Source organism: Dendrobates tinctorius, unplaced genomic scaffold, assembly GCF_039654945.1.
Source record: "Dendrobates tinctorius isolate UK_male_01 unplaced genomic scaffold, ASM3965494v1 ptg000035l, whole genome shotgun sequence".
Lineage (NCBI taxonomy): Eukaryota > Metazoa > Chordata > Amphibia > Anura > Dendrobatidae > Dendrobates > Dendrobates tinctorius.
Window position 1 is genome coordinate 58766954 of NW_027361703.1, and position 21880 is coordinate 58788833.

Below are 21880 nucleotides of genomic sequence, written 5' to 3' on the forward strand. Positions count from 1 at the left end.
TCCTATCCTAACTTGCCCTAACATGTTGATCCAGAGGAAGGCAAAAAACAACCCATGTGGCAAACAGTAAGCTTCACATTGGGGAAAAAAATTTATTCCCGACTCCACACACGGCAATCAGACTAGCTCTCTGGATCAACGCAATAGTAAGGAAACTAGTGCATATACCCTGTAATATTATACTTTTCAAGAAAGGCATCCAGTCCCTTCTTAAATTTTGGTAGGGAATCACTAATTACAACATCATATGGCAGAGAGTTCCATAGTCTCACTGTTCTTACAGTAAAGAATCAGCGTCTGTGAGTATGCTTAAACCTTCTTTCCTCCAGACGTAGAGGATGCCCCCTTGTCCCCGTCACAGGTCTAAGAGTAAAAAGATCATTAGTACTGTCCCCACATATATTTACACATTGTAATAAGATCACCCCTAAGCCTTCGATTTTCCAAACTAAATAACCCCAAGTGTAATAACCTGTCTTGGTATTGCAGACCCCCCAGTTCCCTAATAACCTTGGTCGCTCTTCTCTGCACCCGCTCCAGTTCAGCTATATCTTTCTTATACACTGGAGACCAGAACTGTACACAGTATTCTAAGTGTGGTGGCACTAGTGACTTATATAGAGGTAAAATTTATGTTCTCCTCATGAGCATCTATGCCTCTTTTAATGTATCCCATTATTTTATTTGCCTTCGCAGCAGCTGCCTGACACTGGCCACTAAATGTGAGTTTGTCGTCCACCCATACACCCAGGTCTTTTTCAGTGACAGTTTTGCCCAATGTTTTACAATTAAGCACATAATTATACATCTTGTTTGTTCTACCCAAGTGCATGACCTTACATTTATCCCCATTAAAGCTCATTTGCCATTTATCAGCCCAAGCTTCTAGTTTACATAAATCCTCCTGTAATATAAAATTGTCCTCCTCTGTATTGATTACCCTGCAGAGTTTCGTGTCATCTGCAAATATTGAAATTCTACTCTCTATGCCCTACAAGGTCATTAATAAATATGTTAAAAAGGAGGCCCAATACTGACCCCTGTGGTACCCCACTGCTAACCGTGACCCAGTCCGAGTGTGCGCCATTAATAACCACCCTTTGTTTGCTATCCCTGAGCCAGCTCTTAACCCACTTACACATATTTTCCCCTATCCCCATTGTTCTTATTTTATGTATCAGCCTTTTGTGTGGCACCGTATCAAAAGCTTTTGAAAAGTCCATGTACACTACGTCCACTGCATTCCCTTGGTCCAGTCCGGAACTAACCTCTTCATAAAAGCTTATCAGATTAGTCTGACAGGAACGGTCCCTTGTAAGCCCATGTTGATATTGGGTCATGAGGTTATTCTTCTCCAGATACTCCAGTATAGTATCTCTTAGAAAACCCTCCAAGATTTTACCCACAGTTGAGGTTAAACTAACTGGCCTATAATTTCCAAGTTCAGTTTTTGTCCCCCTTTTTGAATATTGGCACCACATTTGCTATACGCCAGTCCTGTGGTACAGACCCTGTTATTATGGAATCTTTAAAGATTAAAAATAATGGTCTATGACTGTACTTAATTCCTGCAGTACTCAGGGGTGCATCCCATCCGGGCGCGGGGATTTGTCAATTTTAGTGATTTTTAGACGCCGCCGTACTTCCTGCTGGTTTAAGCTGGTGACATTTAATGGTGAATTTTTATCACTGATCATGTAATCCGTCATGGGATTTTCTTGTGTAAATACTGTTGAAAAAATTTCTTTTAATCGCTGCATGAGATCTAGCTTTTGAGAGTCTTTTAGTCTACTTCACCTTGTCAGGCTGGTAAGTGATTTCTTGCTTGAGAATAGGTTTGGCAGTAATCAGGCCTGGTGTGGCTAGGGAATTTGAACTGTTTCCCAAAGAGGTGTTAAACTACAGTTAATTTATGTTTTAAGGGGGGGGGGGGGGGGGGAGTTGGATAGTGGGACTGCAAACACGTTTGCACACAGGGCTCTGTAGGTTTGGATTTCTGTTTCCCTTGAAGAGGTTGTCCACTACATTCTATAATGCAACCACCGATTAAACCTTGTAATGAAGTGTGGTGAAACTTTGTGCACAGCCAAGTCAATCAGGAGGGGTGCACGTCTGGGTCACATCAGGAAGAATGCGGGAGATCCAGAACTTGATGTGACATCAGCGGATGTCAACGGTAGCTGCAGCCGGGGTCACATGATGCCGAGTGAGCAGTCAGCGTTCGTGCTGCTCACAGGCATAGATGACAATGAGAGGTATTTACAAAAATACTTCTTCACAAGGTTTAAATCAGTGGGGGCATTAGCCAATGTAGTGGACAACCTCTTTAATATAGACCTTCATTTAAAAACTGCATTTTGTGTTAACTTGTATAATCTTTGTCTAATATTTAAATTTATTTGGTGATCTGAAACATTTAAGTGTGACAAACATGAAAAAGTATAGGAAATCAGGAATGGGGCAAACACTGTTTCACACCACTGGAAATTATCGGGAATATTAACATGGGATCCCTCCATCTTCTCCCTTCTGTGCTACAACATTTTCATATGTCTGGCTTTGATTGAAGGAAAAGCCTGAATCCTCTGTGCCATGTAAGCTAGAGGTCTATTGTGGCAGTGCAGAGACAATTACCATGGGGGTTAGAAGGCAGCACAGATATCGGAGACAAAACTTTTTCCATATTTTCAAGGAGGATAATTAATTGATGGCCGATTGTCTTTATGCAATGTTTAAGCTTTGCATGTACATTGCTTGCCTCTTTTCTTTTTAAAACATGATGAAATCCTGCTTCTGCTGCAATCTTCTTCACAAAGTCCTTCGACAAACCTCCAAGTGGAAACAAGGTTTTTCGCAATGCATATTGAGATATCTGACTGAGGAAAAAGGTCTGGTCCTTGAAATGGTCAGCAGCCTGAAGAAGAGTCACATCTGTACATTGGATAAAGTACACGTGGTAGAGGGTACCTGACAATGACAATACTATAACAAATAGTTTATTACCAAATACTTACTGTTCCTTATTTCAAATCTGTTCCTAAATAGAGTCTGCGGAGTCCTTATATATGGGTGCTGAAATATTTCTTCATCCTCGTGTGATATTCTTGCATAGTGCCCAGTAGCTATAGCATCAGCCCCTATTGTGGTAAAGAAATTAGTGGATTAAAAACATATGAGACATGCACAAGAATGATCACGTCAGTAAGAAACTGTTCCCACCACCTAAAGGCTGCTCATATAGGTATTATTCACATGATCAGGTTTTAAATACATTAGATAGGACTGCTCCGAAAAGGGTTACCGTGACGTGGTGGAGTGGCTTCGTATACATTTTTTGCAAAAACGTATCAACTAAATACCCTGTTCTTATAATTTTTTACTAGCACTGGCTGTCTACTGTTATGTATTTTTTTTACAACAGAGTATTTTTGCACGTATATGTCATACTGCGTTTTTTCTTTGTGTTTCAGTCTTTAGGTGGTGTGGTTTCTTACTGACCTGTACATTCTTGTGCATGTCTCATGTGTTTTTAATCCACTAATTTCTTGCTTATGCAAGCTTTGGGAGATCCCCGCCTCTCTCTTGTGGGATATGCACAACAGCCATGTTGCCCAGCGTGCCCATACCGTGCAGTGCCTTTCTGAATCCTGCTCATGCAGGTATTTTTCACATGATCAGGTTTTAAATACATTAGATAGGACTGCTCCGAAAAGGGTTACCGTGATGTGGTGGAGTGACTTCGTATACATTTTTGCAAAAAACGTATCAACTAAATACCCTGTTCTAGTTATTTTTTACTAGTACTGGCTGTCTAGTGTTATGTATTTTTTACAACAGAGTATTTTTGCACGTTTGTCATACTGCGTTTTTTCTTTATGTTTCAGCCTATTGTGGTAAATGTAGGATTATGCAATCTAATCAATTCTGGATATAACACCATCACAGGTATTTGGTTGGTTCAGAACATATTAAAGGGATTATGTCACCCCCTGGGACATGTTTCAGCTATTACTATGGGCATACAGGTAACATTTTTATTACCTGTATGCCCAAAGTAATAGCTGAAAAGTGTCCCAGGAGGTGACAGTTTCCCTTTAAAAGTTATTAGAGGGATGTTCACACCCTTTAATCTTCATTTGGATAGGTGATGATTCTGGGAACCTGCTGGGACTTACAAGATCTTGTGAATGGGGGGTCCCAAGGCCCTAGTTTTAGTGGAGCAGTGGCCATCCATTCATGGTGCCACTCCTTTTATGGTCTATGGGACATGACCGTTATAGCCTAGCAAATACACAACTGTCAGTCCATTCAAACAGGGATCTTCGCAATTGTTGGGGTCCCAGATCTGACCTATTCTGTGAGTAGGTGATAATTGTTACTAATATACCCTCTAAGCAGAAATTGTTTTAAGAAGTTTGAATGACCATTAGCTGCCTCTAGTTGTAGGAAGAGAAGCAAACTGTGCATAAAAACTTGAGTTTGAGTTTGGGCTCATTTCCGGCTGGAGCCATACTCTAATGAGCATCCATTATTTTGACATGTTTAACCTAAATAGGATCTAATACACGCCTGCATCTTCATGCTCTGTGACTAAAATGAAATTGTCAGTGTTGATTGTCGTTAAAGGCATCTTGCTTCATACGGGTGAGATAAATCAGTCTTCAGTAAGCGCTTTCTTGTTGGGGCTGCAGGCTGCCAGAATTGTGATTATATAAGAACTAAACAACAAGTATAGTGAACATAGTTCTGCTTGTGAATTGTTAAATTCTCTTCCACCCAGTACATAATAGACTGTAAGATGTCCATCAGGGATATTATCAGGACACAGGGACAAGATGCCAGTATACGTTTACCCGCAGTGAATGTGGTCTACAGAAACAACCCCATTGTAATGTATGGAACAGTCTTTTCAGATGTGGAAAGTTCTTCCTTAGATCAGAGCTGGTAGCACACATGGTCTTACCTAGGTTTACAATAGCGTAGTTTAAAAAGTGGTTAAACTTAATATGCTTGTTACACAACACGTCTGGATTCGGGGTCCTTCCCTTCTCATATTCACTGAGGAAATAACTAAGAAAAACACAGAACAATTAATACAGTCAATGTGTTCTACACAAGCATAAGGAGGGAGAACCTGTGCCTCCCTGTTTGCCCAGCGGGTCACCCCACTTACCTAAACACATCATGCCAGTATTCCTTCACATAGGACACTTGGTGGAAGGGGATATCCAGCTTCTGGCAGACCCGGTAGGCATCCTCACAGTCCTTCTCCGCACTGCACACACCGTGCTCGTCCACCAAATCCCAGTTATTCATGAAGACACCGGTCACCTGATAACCTAAAGAACAGCAACACATTACGTGGGAGCGTTCTGCACACCGAGATAGTCACACGTGCTACTAAGTGGTAACAGTAGTCAGCAGCCGGCCCACGGGGACACCGGCCCACGTACAGTGCAGCGGAAACGTGGTCGCACATAGGAACAATATGATCGTGTCCCTTTCTAGTGAGAACTGGATAAACAATGCCTGGGATCTGCACGGCCACCATAAACCATTTATCATCTTGAAATACAGATGATCGATGGCACAATACCGGATATGTAAATGTGGCCTAGGATACAGCTGTAACTGTGTCCTAGCACAGGTGGCACAACTTGTAGATTTTGCATTGGAGTGTCAACAGGGGTCCCGAACATCACAGGTGTTTAATATTGGTCTTCTCATATGGACCAATGAGACAGGTTGGACACCCCCTAGGCTCCCATCTGAGGTGTAACTGTAACTATTAGGGTACGTTCCCATGGTCAGTAAACGCTGCGGGTTGTATGCTGCGTAGTGCGTACATCCGCAACGTCCAGATGTTACAGCATAGAGGATGGGATTTCAAGAAATGCCATGCCCACTATGCGTGCACCGACGCCAGCTGCGTAAATGTGGAGACGGACATGGGACACGTCTTTCCAGACCACAGCATGTCTTTCTCTTGCAGAGACACGAGACTCCAAAAGATAAATGTCACCCGAACAATGTATAGGACGCGGCGGTGAATGTGCACGGTTCAATAAACACATGCGGAATCATCTGCATTCAAAAGTCGGCAGCGCTTTGGATGCAGCGGACATATGCTGCGTACAAAGCGCTGCCGGTTACCGATTGTGGGAACATACCCTTATAGTTCTGCTCCTGTCACCAGCTTCTGTGGGGGCAAGGCTTGTCCCCTCTAAGACAGGGCCGTGAACATCAAGGAGCAAATTTATTAACATGTACCAGGAAATAGGGATGGCAGGTAGCAGTGTGGTGTAGTGAGCACTATATGGCCCCACAGGAACAGACATCACGTCTGCTGAGAAGTCCAGACCCAAGTGACGGTACTGTGTGGGGAAAGCTGGCAGCGTGCCCTCATAAGTGTGGATGACAGGAACAACATTTCACTTTAATGCAGTAATACTCACATGGAGACCCCTCACCAACAGCACACTGCCTGCAGCACACTAGCACCGGACCCTCCCATCACTGACACACCAGCCTGCAGCACACTCACTCCATGACCCTCCCATCACTGGCACACCGTCCTGCAGCACACTCACTCCATGACCCTCCCATCACGGGCACACCGTCCTGCAGCACACTCACTCCATGACCCTCCCATCACTGGCACACCGTCCTGCAGCACACTCACTCCATGACCCTTCCATCACTGGCACACCGTCCTGCAGCACACTACACCGTGACCCTCCAATCACTGGCACACCGTCCTGCAGCACACTCACTCCATGACCCTCCCATCACTGGCACACCGTCCTGCAGCACACTCACACCACCGTGACCCTCCCATCACTGGCACACCCACTCCATGACCCTCCCATCACCGGCACACCGTCCTGCAGCACACTACCACATCGTTCTGCAGCACACTCACACCGTGACTCTCCTATCACTGGCACACCATCCTTCAGCACACTCACACCATGACCCTCGCATCACTGGCACACCGTCCTGCAGCACACCCACTCCATGACCCTCCCATCACTGGCACACCCACTCCATGACCCTCCCATCACTGGCACACCCACTCCATGACCCTCCCATCACTGGCACACCCACTCCATGACCCTCCCATCACTGGCACACTGTCCTGCAGCACACTCACACCGTAGCCCTCCCATCACGCAGCACACTCACTCCATGACCCTCACATCACTGGCACACCATCCTGCAGCACACTCACACCACGACCCTCCCATCATTGGCACACCATCCTGCAGCACACTCACTCCATGACCCTCCCATCACTGGCACACTGTCCTGCAGCACACTCACACCGTGACCCTCCCATCACTGGCACACCATCCTTCAGCACACTCACACCATGACCCTTGCATCACTGGCACACCGTCCTGCAGCACACTCACACCACGACCCTCCCATCACTGGTACACCCACTCCATGACCCTCCCATCACCGGCACACTGTCCTGCAGCACACTCACACCGTAGCCCTCCCATCACGCAGCACACTCACTCCATGACCCTCCCATCACTGGCACACCGTCCTGCAGCACACTCACTCCATGACCCTCCCATCACTGGCACACCGTCCTGCAGCACACTCACTCCATGACCCTCCCATCACTGGCACACCGTCCTGCAGCACACTCACTCCATGACCCTCCCATCACTGGCACACCGTCCTGCAGCACACTCACTCCATGACCCTCCCATCACTGGCACACCGTCCTGCAGCACACTCACTCCATGACCCTCCCATCACTGGCACACCGTCCTGCAGCACACTCACACCGTGACCCTCCCATCACTGGCACACCGTCCTGCAGCACACTCACACCGTGACCCTCCCATCACTGGCACACTATCCTTCAGCACACTCACACCATGACCCTCGCATCACTGTCACACCGTCCTGCAGCACACTCACTCCATGACCCTCCCATCACTGGCACACCGTCCTGCAGCACACTCACTCCTTGACCCTCGCATCACTGGCACACCGTCCTGCAGCACACTCACTCCATGACCCTCCCATCACTTGCACACCGTCCTGCAGCACACTACCACTGTGACCCTCCCATCACTGGCACATCGTTCTGCAGCACACTCACTCCATGACCCTCCCATCACTGGCACACCCACTCCATGACCCACCCATCACTGGCACACTGTCCTGCAGCACACTCACACCGTGACCCTCGCATCACGCAGCACACTCACTCCATGACCCTCCCATCACTGGCACACCATCCTGCAGCGCACTCACACCACGACCCTCCCATCACTGGCACACCGTCCTGCAGCACACTACCACCGTGACCCTCCCATCACTGGCACATCGTTCTGCAGCACACTCACACCGTGACCCTCCCATCACTGGCACACCGTCATGCAGCACACTCACTCCATGACCCTCCCATCACTGGCACACTGTCCTGCAGCACACTCATACCGTAGCCCTCACATCACTGGCACACTGTCCTGCAGCACACTCACTCCATGACCCTCTCATCACTGGCACACTGTCCTGCAGCACATTCACACCGTGATCCTCCCATCACTGGCACACTCACTCCATGACCCTCCAATCACTGGCACACCATCCTGCAGCACACTACCACCACGACCCTCCCATCACTGGCACACCGTCCTGCAGCACACTACCACATCGTTCTGCAGCACACTCACACCGTGACTCTCCTATCACTGGCACACCATCCTTCAGCACACTCACACCATGACCCTCGCATCACTGGCACACCGTCCTGCAACACACTCACTCCATGACCCTCCCATCACTGGCACACCCACTCCATGACCCTCCCATCACTGGCACACTGTCCTGCAGCACACTCACACCGTAGCCCTCCCATCACGCAGCACACTCACTCCATGACCCTCACATCACTGGCACACCATCCTGCAGCACACTCACACCACGACCCTCCCATCATTGGCACACCATCCTGCAGCACACTCACTCCATGACCCTCCCATCACTGGCACACCGTCCTGCAGCACACTCACACCGTGACCCTCCCATCACTGGCACACCATCCTTCAGCACACTCACACCATGACCCTCGCATCACTGGCACACCGTCCTACAGCACACTCACTCCATGACCCTCCCATCACTGGCACACCGTCCTGCAGCACACTCACTCCATGACCCTCCCATCACTGGCACACCGTCCTGCAGCACACTCACTCCATGACCCTCCCATCACTGGCACACTGTCCTGTAGCACACTCACACCGTAGCCCTCCCATCACTGGCACACTGTCCTGCAGCACACTCACACCGTAGCCCTCCCATCACGCAGCACACTCACTCCATGACCCTCCAATCACTGGCACACCATCCTGCAGCACACTCACTCCATGACCCTCCCATCACTGGCACACCGTCCTGCAGCACACTCACTCCATGACCCACCCATCACTGGCACACCGTCCTGCAGCACACTCACACCACGACCCTCCCATCACTGGCACACCGTCCTGCAGCACACTCACACCACGACCCTCCCATCACTGGCACACCGTCCTGCAGCACACTCACTCCATGACCCTCCCATCACTGGCACACCGTCCTGCAGCACACTCACACCGTAGCCCTCCCATCACGCAGCACACTCACTCCATGACCCTTCCATCACTGGCACACCATCCTGCAGCACACTCACACCACAACCCTCCCATCACTGGCACACCATCCTTCAGCACACTCACACCATGACCCTCGCATCACTGGCACACCGTCCTGCAGCACACTCACTCCATGACCCTCCCATCACTGGCACACCGTCCTGCAGCACACTCACTCCATGACCCTCCCATCACTGGCACACTGTCCTGCAGCACACTCACACCGTAGCCCTCCCATCACTGGCACACTGTCCTGCAGCACACTCACTCCATGACCCTCTCATCACTGACACTGTCCTGCAGCACATTCACACCGTGATCCTCCCATCACTGGCACACTCACTCCATGACCCTCCAATCACTGGCACACCATCCTGCAGCACACTACCACCACGACCCTCCCATCACTGGCACACCGTCCTGCAGCACACTCACTCCATGACCCTCCCATAACTGGCACACCGTCCTGCAGCACATTCACTCCATGACCCTCCCATCACTGGCACACCGTCCTGCAGCACACTCACTCCATGACCCTCCCATCACTGGCACACTGTCCTGTAGCACACTCACACCGTAGCCCTCCCATCACTGGCACACTGTCCTGCAGCACACTCACACCGTAGCCCTCCCATCACGCAGCACACTCACTCCATGACCCTCCAATCACTGGCACACCATCCTGCAGCACACTCACTCCATGACCCTCCCATCACTGGCACACCGTCCTGTAGCACACTACCACTGTGACCCTCCCATCACTGGCATATCGTTCTGCAGCACACTCACTCCATGACCCACCCATCACTGGCACACCGTCCTGCAGCACACTCACACCCTCCCATCCTGCAGCACACTCACACCACGACCCTCCCATCACTGGCACACCGTCCTGCAGCACACTCACACCACGACCCTCCCATCACTGGCACACCGTCCTGCAGCACACTCACTCCATGACCCTCCCATCACTGGCACACCGTCCTGCAGCACACTCACTCCATGACCCTCCCAAAACTGGCACACCGTCCTGCAGCACATTCACTCCATGACCCTCCCATCACTGGCACGCCGTCCTGCAGCACACTCACTCCATGACCCTCCCATCACTGGCACACCATCCTGCAGCACACTCACACCGTAGCCCTCCCATCACGCAGCACACTCACTCCATGACCCTTCCATCACTGGCACACCATCCTGCAGCACACTCACACCACGACCCTCCCATCACTGGCACACCATCCTTCAGCACACTCACACCATGACCCTCGCATCACTGGCACACCGTCCTGCAGCACACTCACTCCATGACCCTCCCATCACTGGCACACCGTCCTGCAGCACACTCACTCCATGACGCTCCCATCACTGGCACACTGTCCTGCAGCACACTCACACCGTAGCCCTCCCATCACTGGCACACTGTCCTGCAGCACACTCACTCCATGACCCTCTCATCACTGACACTGTCCTGCAGCACATTCACACCGTGATCCTCCCATCACTGGCACACTCACTCCATGACCCTCCAATCACTGGCACACCATCCTGCAGCACACTACCACCACGACCCTCCCATCACTGGCACACCGTCCTGCAGCACACTACCACATCGTTCTGCAGCACACTCACACCGTGACTCTCCTATCACTGGCACACCATCCTTCAGCACACTCAATCCATGACCCTCCCATCACTGGCACACCCACTCCATGACCCTCCCATCACTGGCACACTGTCCTGCAGCACACTCACACCGTAGCCCTCCCATCACGCAGCACACTCACTCCATGACCCTCACATCACTGGCACACCATCCTGCAGCACACTCACACCACGACCCTCCCATCATTGGCACACCGTCCTGCAGAACACTACCACCGTGACCCATCACTGGCACACCGTCCTGCAGCACACTCACACCGTGACCCTCCCATCACTGGCACACCATCCTTCAGCACACTCACACCGTGACCCTCCCTCACTGGCACACCCTCCTGCAGCACACTCACTCCATGACCCTCCCATCACTGGCACACCGTCCTGCAGCACACTCACACCGTGACCCTCCCATCACTGGCACACCGTCCTGCAGCACACTCACACCGTGACCCTCCCATCACTGGCACACCCTCCTGCAGCACACTCACACCGTGACCCTCCCATCACTGGCACACCCTCCTGCAGCACACTCACACCGTGACCCTCCCATCACTGGCACACCCTCCTGCAGCACACTCACACCATGACCCTCCCATCACTTCTCAGAGAAGGTCACTGTCCACAGATAATCACTGGAGTGTGACTGGTTCCAGGAGTCGCACTATCCCCTCACCTCTCCTCCGCAGCAGCAGGGCGCTCACTGCACTGTCCACCCCGCCAGACATCGCGCACACCACATGCCTCACCGTCTGCATGTCGCCTGTGTCACATGTGTTTCTCAGGGAAAGTCACACCGGCGCTTACAGCTGTAGGACGGTGCAGAAGTTATAACGGCCCGACCAGAAACTCGGGTACAAGGAAGAGTTCCCAGCTATAGATAACAGCTGGTGTAAGAGCAGACGCTGCCGCCAGGTGGCGCAGCTCCCATCTACACCGAGGTGAAGTGATAGGTCTGGGTAACGCGCTGTCTCCGCATCAGTACCGGCTGCACTGGGGGTGTCATTATATATATATATATACCGGGTGAGTCATAAAGGACGGATGTATTTGAAGTGGCTATAACTCACCACCAGGTGGAGGTAGAGATGTGCGGGAGGCGGGGTTATGTTTGTGAGGTGAAAGCATTGTTTTTATTTTAGTTTCAGTTTAAGCTATGGTGCCGTGGACGATAGAACATCGCGTTTTTGCGTACGACAGTTTTGTCAAGAATAATGAGTGTATCACAGCCGTTCAGCGTGAGTTTCGGCGTCATTTCAATATTCACAGAAATCAAGCTGTTCCCGCTCGTAACACTATCCTACGTTGGGTTGAAGCACTCCGTACACGAGGTACACTAATGAACAAACGACCACCGGGGGCTCCACGAACGGCACGTACCGCTGCACAGCCCTAAGGTAACGGTGTGGTGCGCTATGGGCAAATATGGCGTGATCGGTCCGTACTTTTTCGAAGGCGATAATGGCAATACTGTTACCGTGAACTCACAACGTTATATCGCCATGATAAATAACTTCTTTGTTCCTGAGTTACGACGGCAACATATCCCCATCTCTAGTGTGTGGTTTCAACAAGATGGGGCAACGGCCCACACAGCCGGAGCAACAATGAACGTTCTTCGCCCTCTTTTCCCTGGTCGCATCATTTCCAGGTTTGGCGATATTAATTGGCCTCCTAGGTCCCCAGACCTGTCCATGTGCGATTATTACTTATGGGGTCACCTCAAATCACGTGTATACAAGCTTAAGCCTCGATCATTACAAGAACTGAAGGAAGCTATTCGAGTGGAAGTTGCCCAAATCGACAGAGTTGTGTTGGAACGTGTTGATGCCAACTTCCAAGAACGCCTTTGGAAATGCATCACTGATAATGGCCACCACATGGCAGATGTTGTTTTCCACACTTGAATTTGTCAAATGCTATTAGTATACGTAACCAAATCTGTGAATACATTTATATTTAATAAATATTTAACGATTTTATGATTAGTTTAAAAACGTCCGTCCTTTATGACTCACCCGGTATATATATATATATATATATATATATATTATATATATATATATATATAAGCCCTGCTACATCACAGAATATGGAAACCAGATTCATCCGAGTCCCCATTAAAAAACAAACAACAGGAATCCATTTTTATGGGGATTAAGATGAAGCCCCCAGGCTGTGTGAACATGGCCTTAGGGAGAATCACATTTCGTCAAAACTCTGACATCCTGTGGCCATGGACCACCGAGGTGTGCGGAGACTCACCCCAGCTGGGGATACGTTTTACATGAGCAGGAGATCTGGACAAGTACAAGTGCGTCTCACCAAATTAGAATATCATCAGTTAATTTATTTCAGTTCTTCAATGCAAATAGTGAAACTGATATTATATAGAGTCATTACAGAGTGATCTATTTCAAGTGTTTATTTCTGTTAATGTTGATGATTATGGCTTACAGCCAATGAAAACCCGAAAGTCATTATCTCAGTGAATGAGAATACGGTGCAATCTGAGCATGGCCGTGTGATAACCGGGTCAGCCACACCACATATAGGGATTGCCGAACTCTTGACTTTCCTTACATTTTCCTCCTGTTTATACAAAATGTATCCCAAACATCCATGACGGGCTTTTCAGGGTTTGCCATCATCCTGGTAGCTGGAATACTCCTGATAGGAGGTCTCATCACTTATGATTGCAGATGCATAATGGCCCTCAATCCTCTGTAGGACGAGGGACAAGAAATCCAGAGAAATACGTATGTATAAGAGGTTCCAACATACAGAGATGGTAAACACATTCCCATATCAGACCCCACCGATCAGGTAGGGGGTAATGGGAACTGTTTTTCCCTTTTAGTTTTCCACTGCTCCGTATGCATTCTACCTAACATGGAGGCTGGCACCCAAGGACCTGCGCAAATGGTGCCCCCATTCGATGGCGGCTGTCTCTAGGCCATCTGTCCCTATACTATGGAGATAAACCAATCAAGGGCCACATACAGGTAAGAGGTTCACATACTGAGTAGGTAAACAGGAACTACAACTGCTGGTTGTAGCATGGCATGAGGGATATAATGGCTATGGACATTGTAATTTACAGTGTATCTGGTATGTAACCTCATGGAATTCTAACCTAGTATACCTTGGTTTCAAGGTGAAGTGCACATGTAGTCAGCATTCAGGCCGGAGTCACACTACAGTGAGATACGGCCGAGTCTCGCAGGTTAAAACCAAGCTCTGGCACCGGCACTCCGGAGCGGAGCGTGCGGCTCCATGTATTGCTGTGCGGCTGCACGCCGCGCTCCGGAGTGCCGGTGCCAGAGCTTGGTTTTAACCTGCGAGACTCGGCCGTATCTCACTGTGTGTGATCCCGGCCTTTCAGGTAAATACAGCACCAGGGCCACATTTCTGCCAGTTTCTCATAATTACAGTGCAGTTTGTAAATTCTATTTCCTGTTAATTCATTGTGACATTTTTCACTGAATTTAACCCATTGCATAGCGTAAAATGTGCAGCTAAGTCTGCATGTAATAAGTGTGGCTACTGCAATACACATAACACAAGAGGTTTCTCAGGTTGTTTCTTTTCTCTTCAGAAAAAGCAAAAGCAGATAAAAAGCATGCTGACTGTAATGGGTCCATGATCTATCTGCAATAGGGATAGCACACGTGCCGAAAACAAATCTGATCTGTGACAGTGCTTACTGATGGGTGGAACCCTTATCACAGTGTTCCCCAACTCCAGTCCTCAGGAGCCACTAAAGGGCCCGTCACACTAAGCAATATCGCTATAATGTCACTAGTTTTGTGACGCAGCAGCGATATTGCTAGCGATATCGCTATGTGTGATACTTACCTCCGACCGCTCCCCCGCTGGTTATCGCTGATCGTGCGAGAACGTCCTGGACTGTTTCTCGTCGTCGGCTTCCTGATGTGACGACGAGCGACGCGTGGACGCGGGCGGGAGGACGTCAGGATCGCCTGGTGGACAGGTAAGTCATATCGCTGGTCGGGATCGCTGGTACATCGCTAAGTGTGACAGTACCTTAACGGTTCACGTTTTCAGGATTTCCTTAGTATGGTGATAATTGTAGCACCTGCACAGGCAATTTCCATCACCTGGGCAATACTAATGAAACCCTGAAAACACGACCTGCTGGTGGCTCCTGAGGACTGGAGTTGGAGAATACTGCCTTATCCAGTTATGGCTTTATTAGTATAAAAAGAAAACACTCTAACTCTCCACCTTTATAGAATTATAGCACTTTTCATATCACCTAAAAGGTCAGAGATGAGCAAATTTGTTCGAGTCCCTGCTTATTCGACAAGCTATAGCGCTCACCAAATAAACCTCAGCGGGAACTCTGATACATGGCGTGTGCTGGCAGATCACCTGTTCGGCTCCACAGCTGCATGTGTCGCGGCTGTGTCAGTCACAGCACATGCATGGGGAGCCTGTTTGTAAGGCCGGGGTCACTCTAGCGAGGAATACGGATGAGTGAGAGGCGTTAAAAGCACGCATTACACACGGACAAATGATTCTCTATGGGTTTGCTCCCAACAGCCTTATATTTCTCGTCCGTATTCTACGGTCCGTGCCAATATCAGCATGCTGCGATTGTCAGCGTACTACGCCCGTAATACGCCAATGCAAGTCTATGGGTGCGCTAAAAATGCGCATTACACACGGACCAGATGTGTGACTTGCGAGAAATACGCACCCGGTGTCCTTTAGAAAAGCCGGCAATTCAGTGCGCGATACAGTAAACTCACACTGACAGGTTTAATAAACGAAATAGATATATACACATCATTGAGACACACATATATATTTATATTTCACAGAGTTCTTCATAGCAGAATAGCCGCTAATTCAATTGCCGGCTTCTATCAAATCATTCCCCAACCCGACATGAAATGACACATGGTTTACATTCAGTAAAGCATTTCATTTCATGTTTTTTTATATGTCCCTGACTAATAATTAGATGAGGGTTTGTGTGCAAAATTTGGGAGGTGTAGGTGTTATTTTAAGGGGTTAATTCCTTGTAAAAAATGCATGGGCTTTCGCTGTAATTTGTCAACCAGAGAGGTAAAGCAGGTGAAGGCAGATTTTAATAGCCATGAGAGGGACCATTGTTTTTGCCCCCCAGCTACAAAAATCTGCCCCCAGACACCTCAGAAATGGCGCATCTATAAGGGTTAATATAACAAAGGGTTAATGTCACCATTCGATTGTAAGGTGACATTAAGCCAATAATGGAGAGGTGTCAATAAGACACTGATCCATAATTAACCCTATACTAAGAAAGGGTTAAAAAAAACCACACAGACATTAATTAAAAAGTCATTTAATGAAATACACCAAGTTTGACAAATTTTTATTAGTCTGGTAATCCCCAAAAAACCATGACCTGCAAAAAAAAAAAAAAACTAAAAAAAAAAATCACCAATATCCATAGGCTGCGTGCACACGCTGCGGATTCCGCTGCGTTTCCGCAGCAGTTTTAGCTGCGGTGTACAGTACCATTCAAATGAATGGTAAAAAAAAAAAAAAAAAATGCTGTGTAGACGTTGCGGAAAAATCCGCGCGGATTTGCTGCGGTTTTGAATCCGCAGAAAGAATTGACATGTCAATTCTTTCTGCGGAAACCGCTGCGGGTTCCTATCTCCACCATTGTGGAGATGGTGAATCCGCAGGACCAAACCGCAGGCAAAAACGCAGATAATCCGCAGGTCTTTTGACCTGCGGATTATCTGCGGTTTTTGCAAAATCCGTGCGGATTAATCCGCAGCGGATTCCGCAGCGTGTGCACGTACCCTTATCTCTCCGCCGTTCAGTCATGTCCCATGCTGCAATCCATAAGAAGGGGTTAAATAGTTTACAATGAGAACTGGTGCTAATGCGACCAGCCTCACTGTAATCTACTACAAAATGAATTGATTCAGCTCTGCGCAGCCTCAATGGCTGCCTGTAGATGATCTAATTACCGTGGGAAACTTTGACTTTTTTCCCACGGTCATTAGTTCATTCACAGATCAGCCGGGGACTCCCACTGACGTCACTGAAGCTACGGCCTGAGGCCGCTTGAGAAAGGCTCAGTTGAGCCGAAACGTTGCCTTGATATGTGGGCTGAATAAAACTCACCACCACTTGAAAAGAGCCAATATGGAGTGCTGCCTTTATTTGGAGTGAATATTGGCTATTGTGACTGAAAACAGGACTTTGTCAGGGGCCGGGCACCCGAAGCCAAGTACTGTGCTGTTTCCTTTTTTTCTATATAATTATATATATATGCATTCTATGTGTCTATATCTATTCTTTCATTTCTGTTATAAACCCTGTCATAGGGCTCCATTATATGTCCATTTTGCAAGCCGGCGAGAAAATCTCGCCATACAGATGCTGATGTGCAAAATACACAACCACACCTTGCTTACGGATGACATACGGAGCACTATTTAGGGGTCATTCATCCGTATTACGCATGTAAAATACGGACCGTATTTTGCGTCGGTCAGTGTGATCCTGGCCTTAGGCTCTCCATGCATGTATGGTGACTGTCACATAGCAGCAACACATGCAGTTGTGGCACTGAACAGCTGATCAGCCAGCGCGATCCTGGAAGCCGGGTTCCCTCTGCAGCTTCTTCGTTAAGCGCTCTAGCTTGTCGAATAAGCAGGGACCCGAACAAATTTGCTTATCTCTAGTCAGAACTGATTCAGGGCCTGTAGCTCACCCCCAACAGCTGTCAGTAAGGCCAAGTTCACACTTGCGTATGGCTGCATACATCCTTAAGCTCCGCCTACTTCCGGCGTACCCATCTTTAACATTGGATACGCAGGGACATGCGTTGTATGCAGATACGTCCGCATGTGGCGTTTTGATGTGCCTGCCGACCGCACATAAATGCAACATGTTGCATTCCCGTGCGATCGGCGGGCATGTCAAAACTGTGCATGCGGACACATCCGCAGACAAAGCATGTCTCTGTGTACCCAATGTTAAAGATAGATACTCAGGATGCATGCAGAAGTAGGCGGAGCTTAAGGTAGGATGTACGCAGCCATACGGAAGTGTGAGCTTAGCCTAAGTGAGTGTGCACATGTGTATATGGAACGTGTATAATACTTACATATCATGTGTGCATAGCTGAGGGGGCACTCATTCAGTGCTGTAAGGTATGGGTTTTGTGGGATGGGGCCTCCAGTCACCTATAACTGAATGAGCCCCCCCAACTATACAGGTATATAATTACTCACATACAGTGTACACACATACCCAATAAATATAAAAAACAACTTGCTTTATCACTGAGTGCAGAAAATAGGTATTAGACCTACCGGTAATGATGTTTCCAGGAGTCCATCCTGACAGCACCATGGAGGACGTCCTCCTCCTCCTTACAGGGACAGGAAACACACGAGAGGTTAAAGGTCACGTCCCACCCCCTCTTCCTCAGTGATTTGACAAGTACCGCAAGGTGAATGATGCTAATAACAGTTTAATGAAATAATCATATTACAGCATATGACATGTCGAAATACAACATAGCATAACATAACAGGGAGGGAAGTACCCGTGCTGTCAGGATGGACTCCTGGAAACATCATTACCGGTAGGTCTAATACCTATTTTCCAGGACGTCCACCTGACAGCACCATGGAGAGTACCAAAGCACCTCCTCAGGGTGGGATTACCGCCTGGAGAACTTTTCTCCCGAAAGCGGTCTGCTGACCAGCCAGCACGTCAAGCTTATAGTGCTTGCAGAATGTATTTAGATTGGCCCAGGTTGCTGCTCTACAGATTTGGTCAACCGAGGCCCCCGCCCGTTCCGCCCATGAGGCTGATACCGCCCTTGTAGAGTGGGCTTTTATGGACCCTGGCGGGCTAACGCCTTCGGCTTGGTAGGCGTCAGAGATTACCGAGGTAATCCAGCGCGCGATAGACGCCTTAGAGGCTTTCTTCCCCTTATTTTTACCCCCAAAGAGGATGAACAAGTTTGGGTCGATGCGCCAGCTATTGGTGGCTTCTAGATAGTCTAGCACCGCGCGCCTCACGTCCAGCGAGTGAAGGCGCTGTTCTTTTTTATTACGGGGATTGTCGCAGAACGATGGTAACACTACCTCCTGGTTTAGATTCTTTGAGGAGACTACCTTCGGGGTAAATGCCGGGTCTAACCTTAGGATTATACTATCCTCTCTTATCTGTAAATATGGGTCCTTAGTGGACAGGGCCTGGATCTCCCCTATTCTTTTGGCCGTGGTAATGGCTACTAGGAAGGCCGTTTTACGGGTAAGGGCAGAGATGGTTATTTTCTCGTCTAGAGCATAGGGGTCTGTACAGAGAAACCTGAGTACCAGGCCCAGGTCCCAAGGCGGGGTGAGCTGCCTAATCGTGGGGCGCAGGCGCTGCGTGGCTTTTATAAATCTTATTACCCAGGGATGTGAAGCTAGCTGGTAGTCGAAGAAGGCGCTTAAGGCTGAAATCTGGACCTTTAGTGTACTAGGTTTAAGGCCTTTATTAAAACCTGCCTGCAAAAAACTTAGTATGCTAGGGAGGTCAGGGCTGCCTGCCACGAGATCGGACCTGCCGCCTTCCAGACAGAATCTTTTCCATATCCTTCTATAGATTGCGGATGTCACCGGTTTCCTACTGGCCAGTAGGGTGGATATGACCTGGTCCGACAGTCCTTTTGACTTCAGGATGTCCCTCTCAGGATCCAAGCCGATAGATGAAGTCTTGCTGGGTTTGGATGGTAGATCGGGCCCTGGTGGATGATGTCCTTCCACAGGGGTAGCTCGACTGGATTTCCGACTGCCATGGCTCCTAGAAGGGGAAACCAGCTTCTCTTTGGCCAGTATGGAGCGATCAGCATCACTCGCGCGTGGTCCTCGCGTATCTTCCTGAGCACTGCCGGTATGAGGGCCAGTGGCGGGAATGCGTAGGAGAGGGATTCTCCCCAGGTCTGACTCAGGGCATCCACACCCTCTGGGTGGTCCGTCGGATTCAGGGAATAGAACCTGGGGACTTTTGAATTCTTTCGGCTTGCGAAGAGATCTATGCTGGGGGTCCCCCAACGCTGACAGAGATGGTTGAAGATCTCTTCGTTCAGTTCCCATTCCGTCGAGCGGATCCGTTGTCTGCTCAAGTAGTCTGCTACTTCGTTTTGGGAACCCTCTAGGTGTACCGCGGTCACTGATTGGACTGTTCTTTCTGCCCAAGCGAATATTTTTTCCGCTAGGTCCTGTAGTGGTTGATGTCTGGGCCCTCCCTGGTGCTTCAGGAATGCCACTGTCGTCATATTGTCGGATAGAATACGGACGTGACGATTCACTAGTATCGACCGGTTCCGCCGTAGCGCTTCCCAGACCGCGTAGAGTTCTCTGAAATTGGAGGATCTGGTCTTGATGTCTACTGGCCATTTCCCCTGGAAGATTCTCCCTTCTATGTGGGCTCCCCAGCCCCACACACTGGCGTCCGTGGTGACTACCACGTATGGAGAGGCTGTCCAAAGTACGCCCACCTGAAGGTTTCTGGACCGTGTCCACCACCGAAGGGACTCTCTTACTTGTTCTGGCAGCCTTAGGGGTCTGTCTAGCGAGGCCTGACTTCTGTCCCACCTCGCAAGGATCTCTTTCTGCAGTGATCTTGAGTGGAATTGTGCCCATCGGACGCACTGGATGCAGGCCGTCATGAGGCCCAGGACCTCCATCGCCTCTCTTATGGAGCACTGACGTCTCAGCAGGTTTCTGGTTCTGGTCTGAATAATCTTCTGCTTCTGTTCGGGTAGCCAGGATATTCTGTCGGTTGAGTCTAGGAGGACCCCGAGAAATATTTTCCTGGTTTCTGGCCTGATGTTCGACTTCTCCCAATTGATCACCCATCCAAGGAACTCCATTACCGTAGCAGCCTCTGGGATGAAGGATGGATAGGGACCTGGTAGTAGGCCTTCTTTAGGTCTAGGGTGCACATGACGGCGTCCCGATCTATCAGCAGGGTTGCGGATCGGACCGATTCCATCCGGAATCTCTTGTACCTGACCCAGGCATTCAGTGGTTTCAGGTTTATGATGGTACGGGCCTCGCCGGACGGCTTTGTGATCGAGAACAGGGACGAATAGTGCCCTTTCCCTCTTTCTGACGGGGGAACTGGTACTATGACCTTTGATTTTACCATGTCCTGAAGATCCGTCCACATTGCGGAGTCTTCCAGGACGACGGTGGGGGTAATATATCTTTCGGGGGGAGGCGAATAAAGTTCTATGTTGTAGCCTTTCGCGATGGTTTTGAGAACCCACTGATTGTGGGTAACTCGGGACCAGTTTGTTGCGAAGTGGCGAAGTCTCCCCCCAATGCCTATGGCGTCATTGCCTCCCTGATCTAGAGGTTGATGAGAATGGGGGACCTCTGTCCCTTCCGGTCTGGCTGAAGGAGCCTTTATAGGAGCCTCTTCTGGACCTTGCCCGACCCCTGAACTCGGTCTGCCTCCTAGGAAAGGGGCCTCTCCGAAAGGGCTGGGGCCGCCTGGGTTTTTCCTCCGGGAATCCCTTC

At 49.3% G+C, this 21880-nt stretch overlaps 1 protein-coding gene across 4 annotated transcripts in view; it reads right to left on the reverse strand.

The window, feature by feature from the left end:
- Positions 1-18725, reverse strand: part of TRMU (tRNA mitochondrial 2-thiouridylase) — a 57978-nt gene extending 39253 nt beyond the window's left edge. Inside the window, exons 1-5 of one of the 4 annotated variants that reach the window (XM_073573507.1) lie at positions 18671-18725; positions 5174-5339; positions 4964-5070; positions 3015-3137; positions 2759-2931 (exon numbers count right to left, since the gene is read on the reverse strand). In XM_073573507.1, coding sequence (XP_073429608.1) covers positions 2759-2931; positions 3015-3137; positions 4964-5070; positions 5174-5339; positions 18671-18710 — 609 coding nt within the window. In that variant the 5' untranslated portion in view covers positions 18711-18725. Of the gene's footprint in view, positions 1-2758; positions 2932-3014; positions 3138-4963; positions 5071-5173; positions 5340-12000; positions 12322-15182; positions 15361-18670 lie in introns of those variants that run through there. The other 3 variants (XM_073573508.1, XM_073573509.1, XM_073573505.1) reach the window with 3 other exon arrangements.
- Between the last annotated feature and the right edge of the window lie 3155 nt (positions 18726-21880).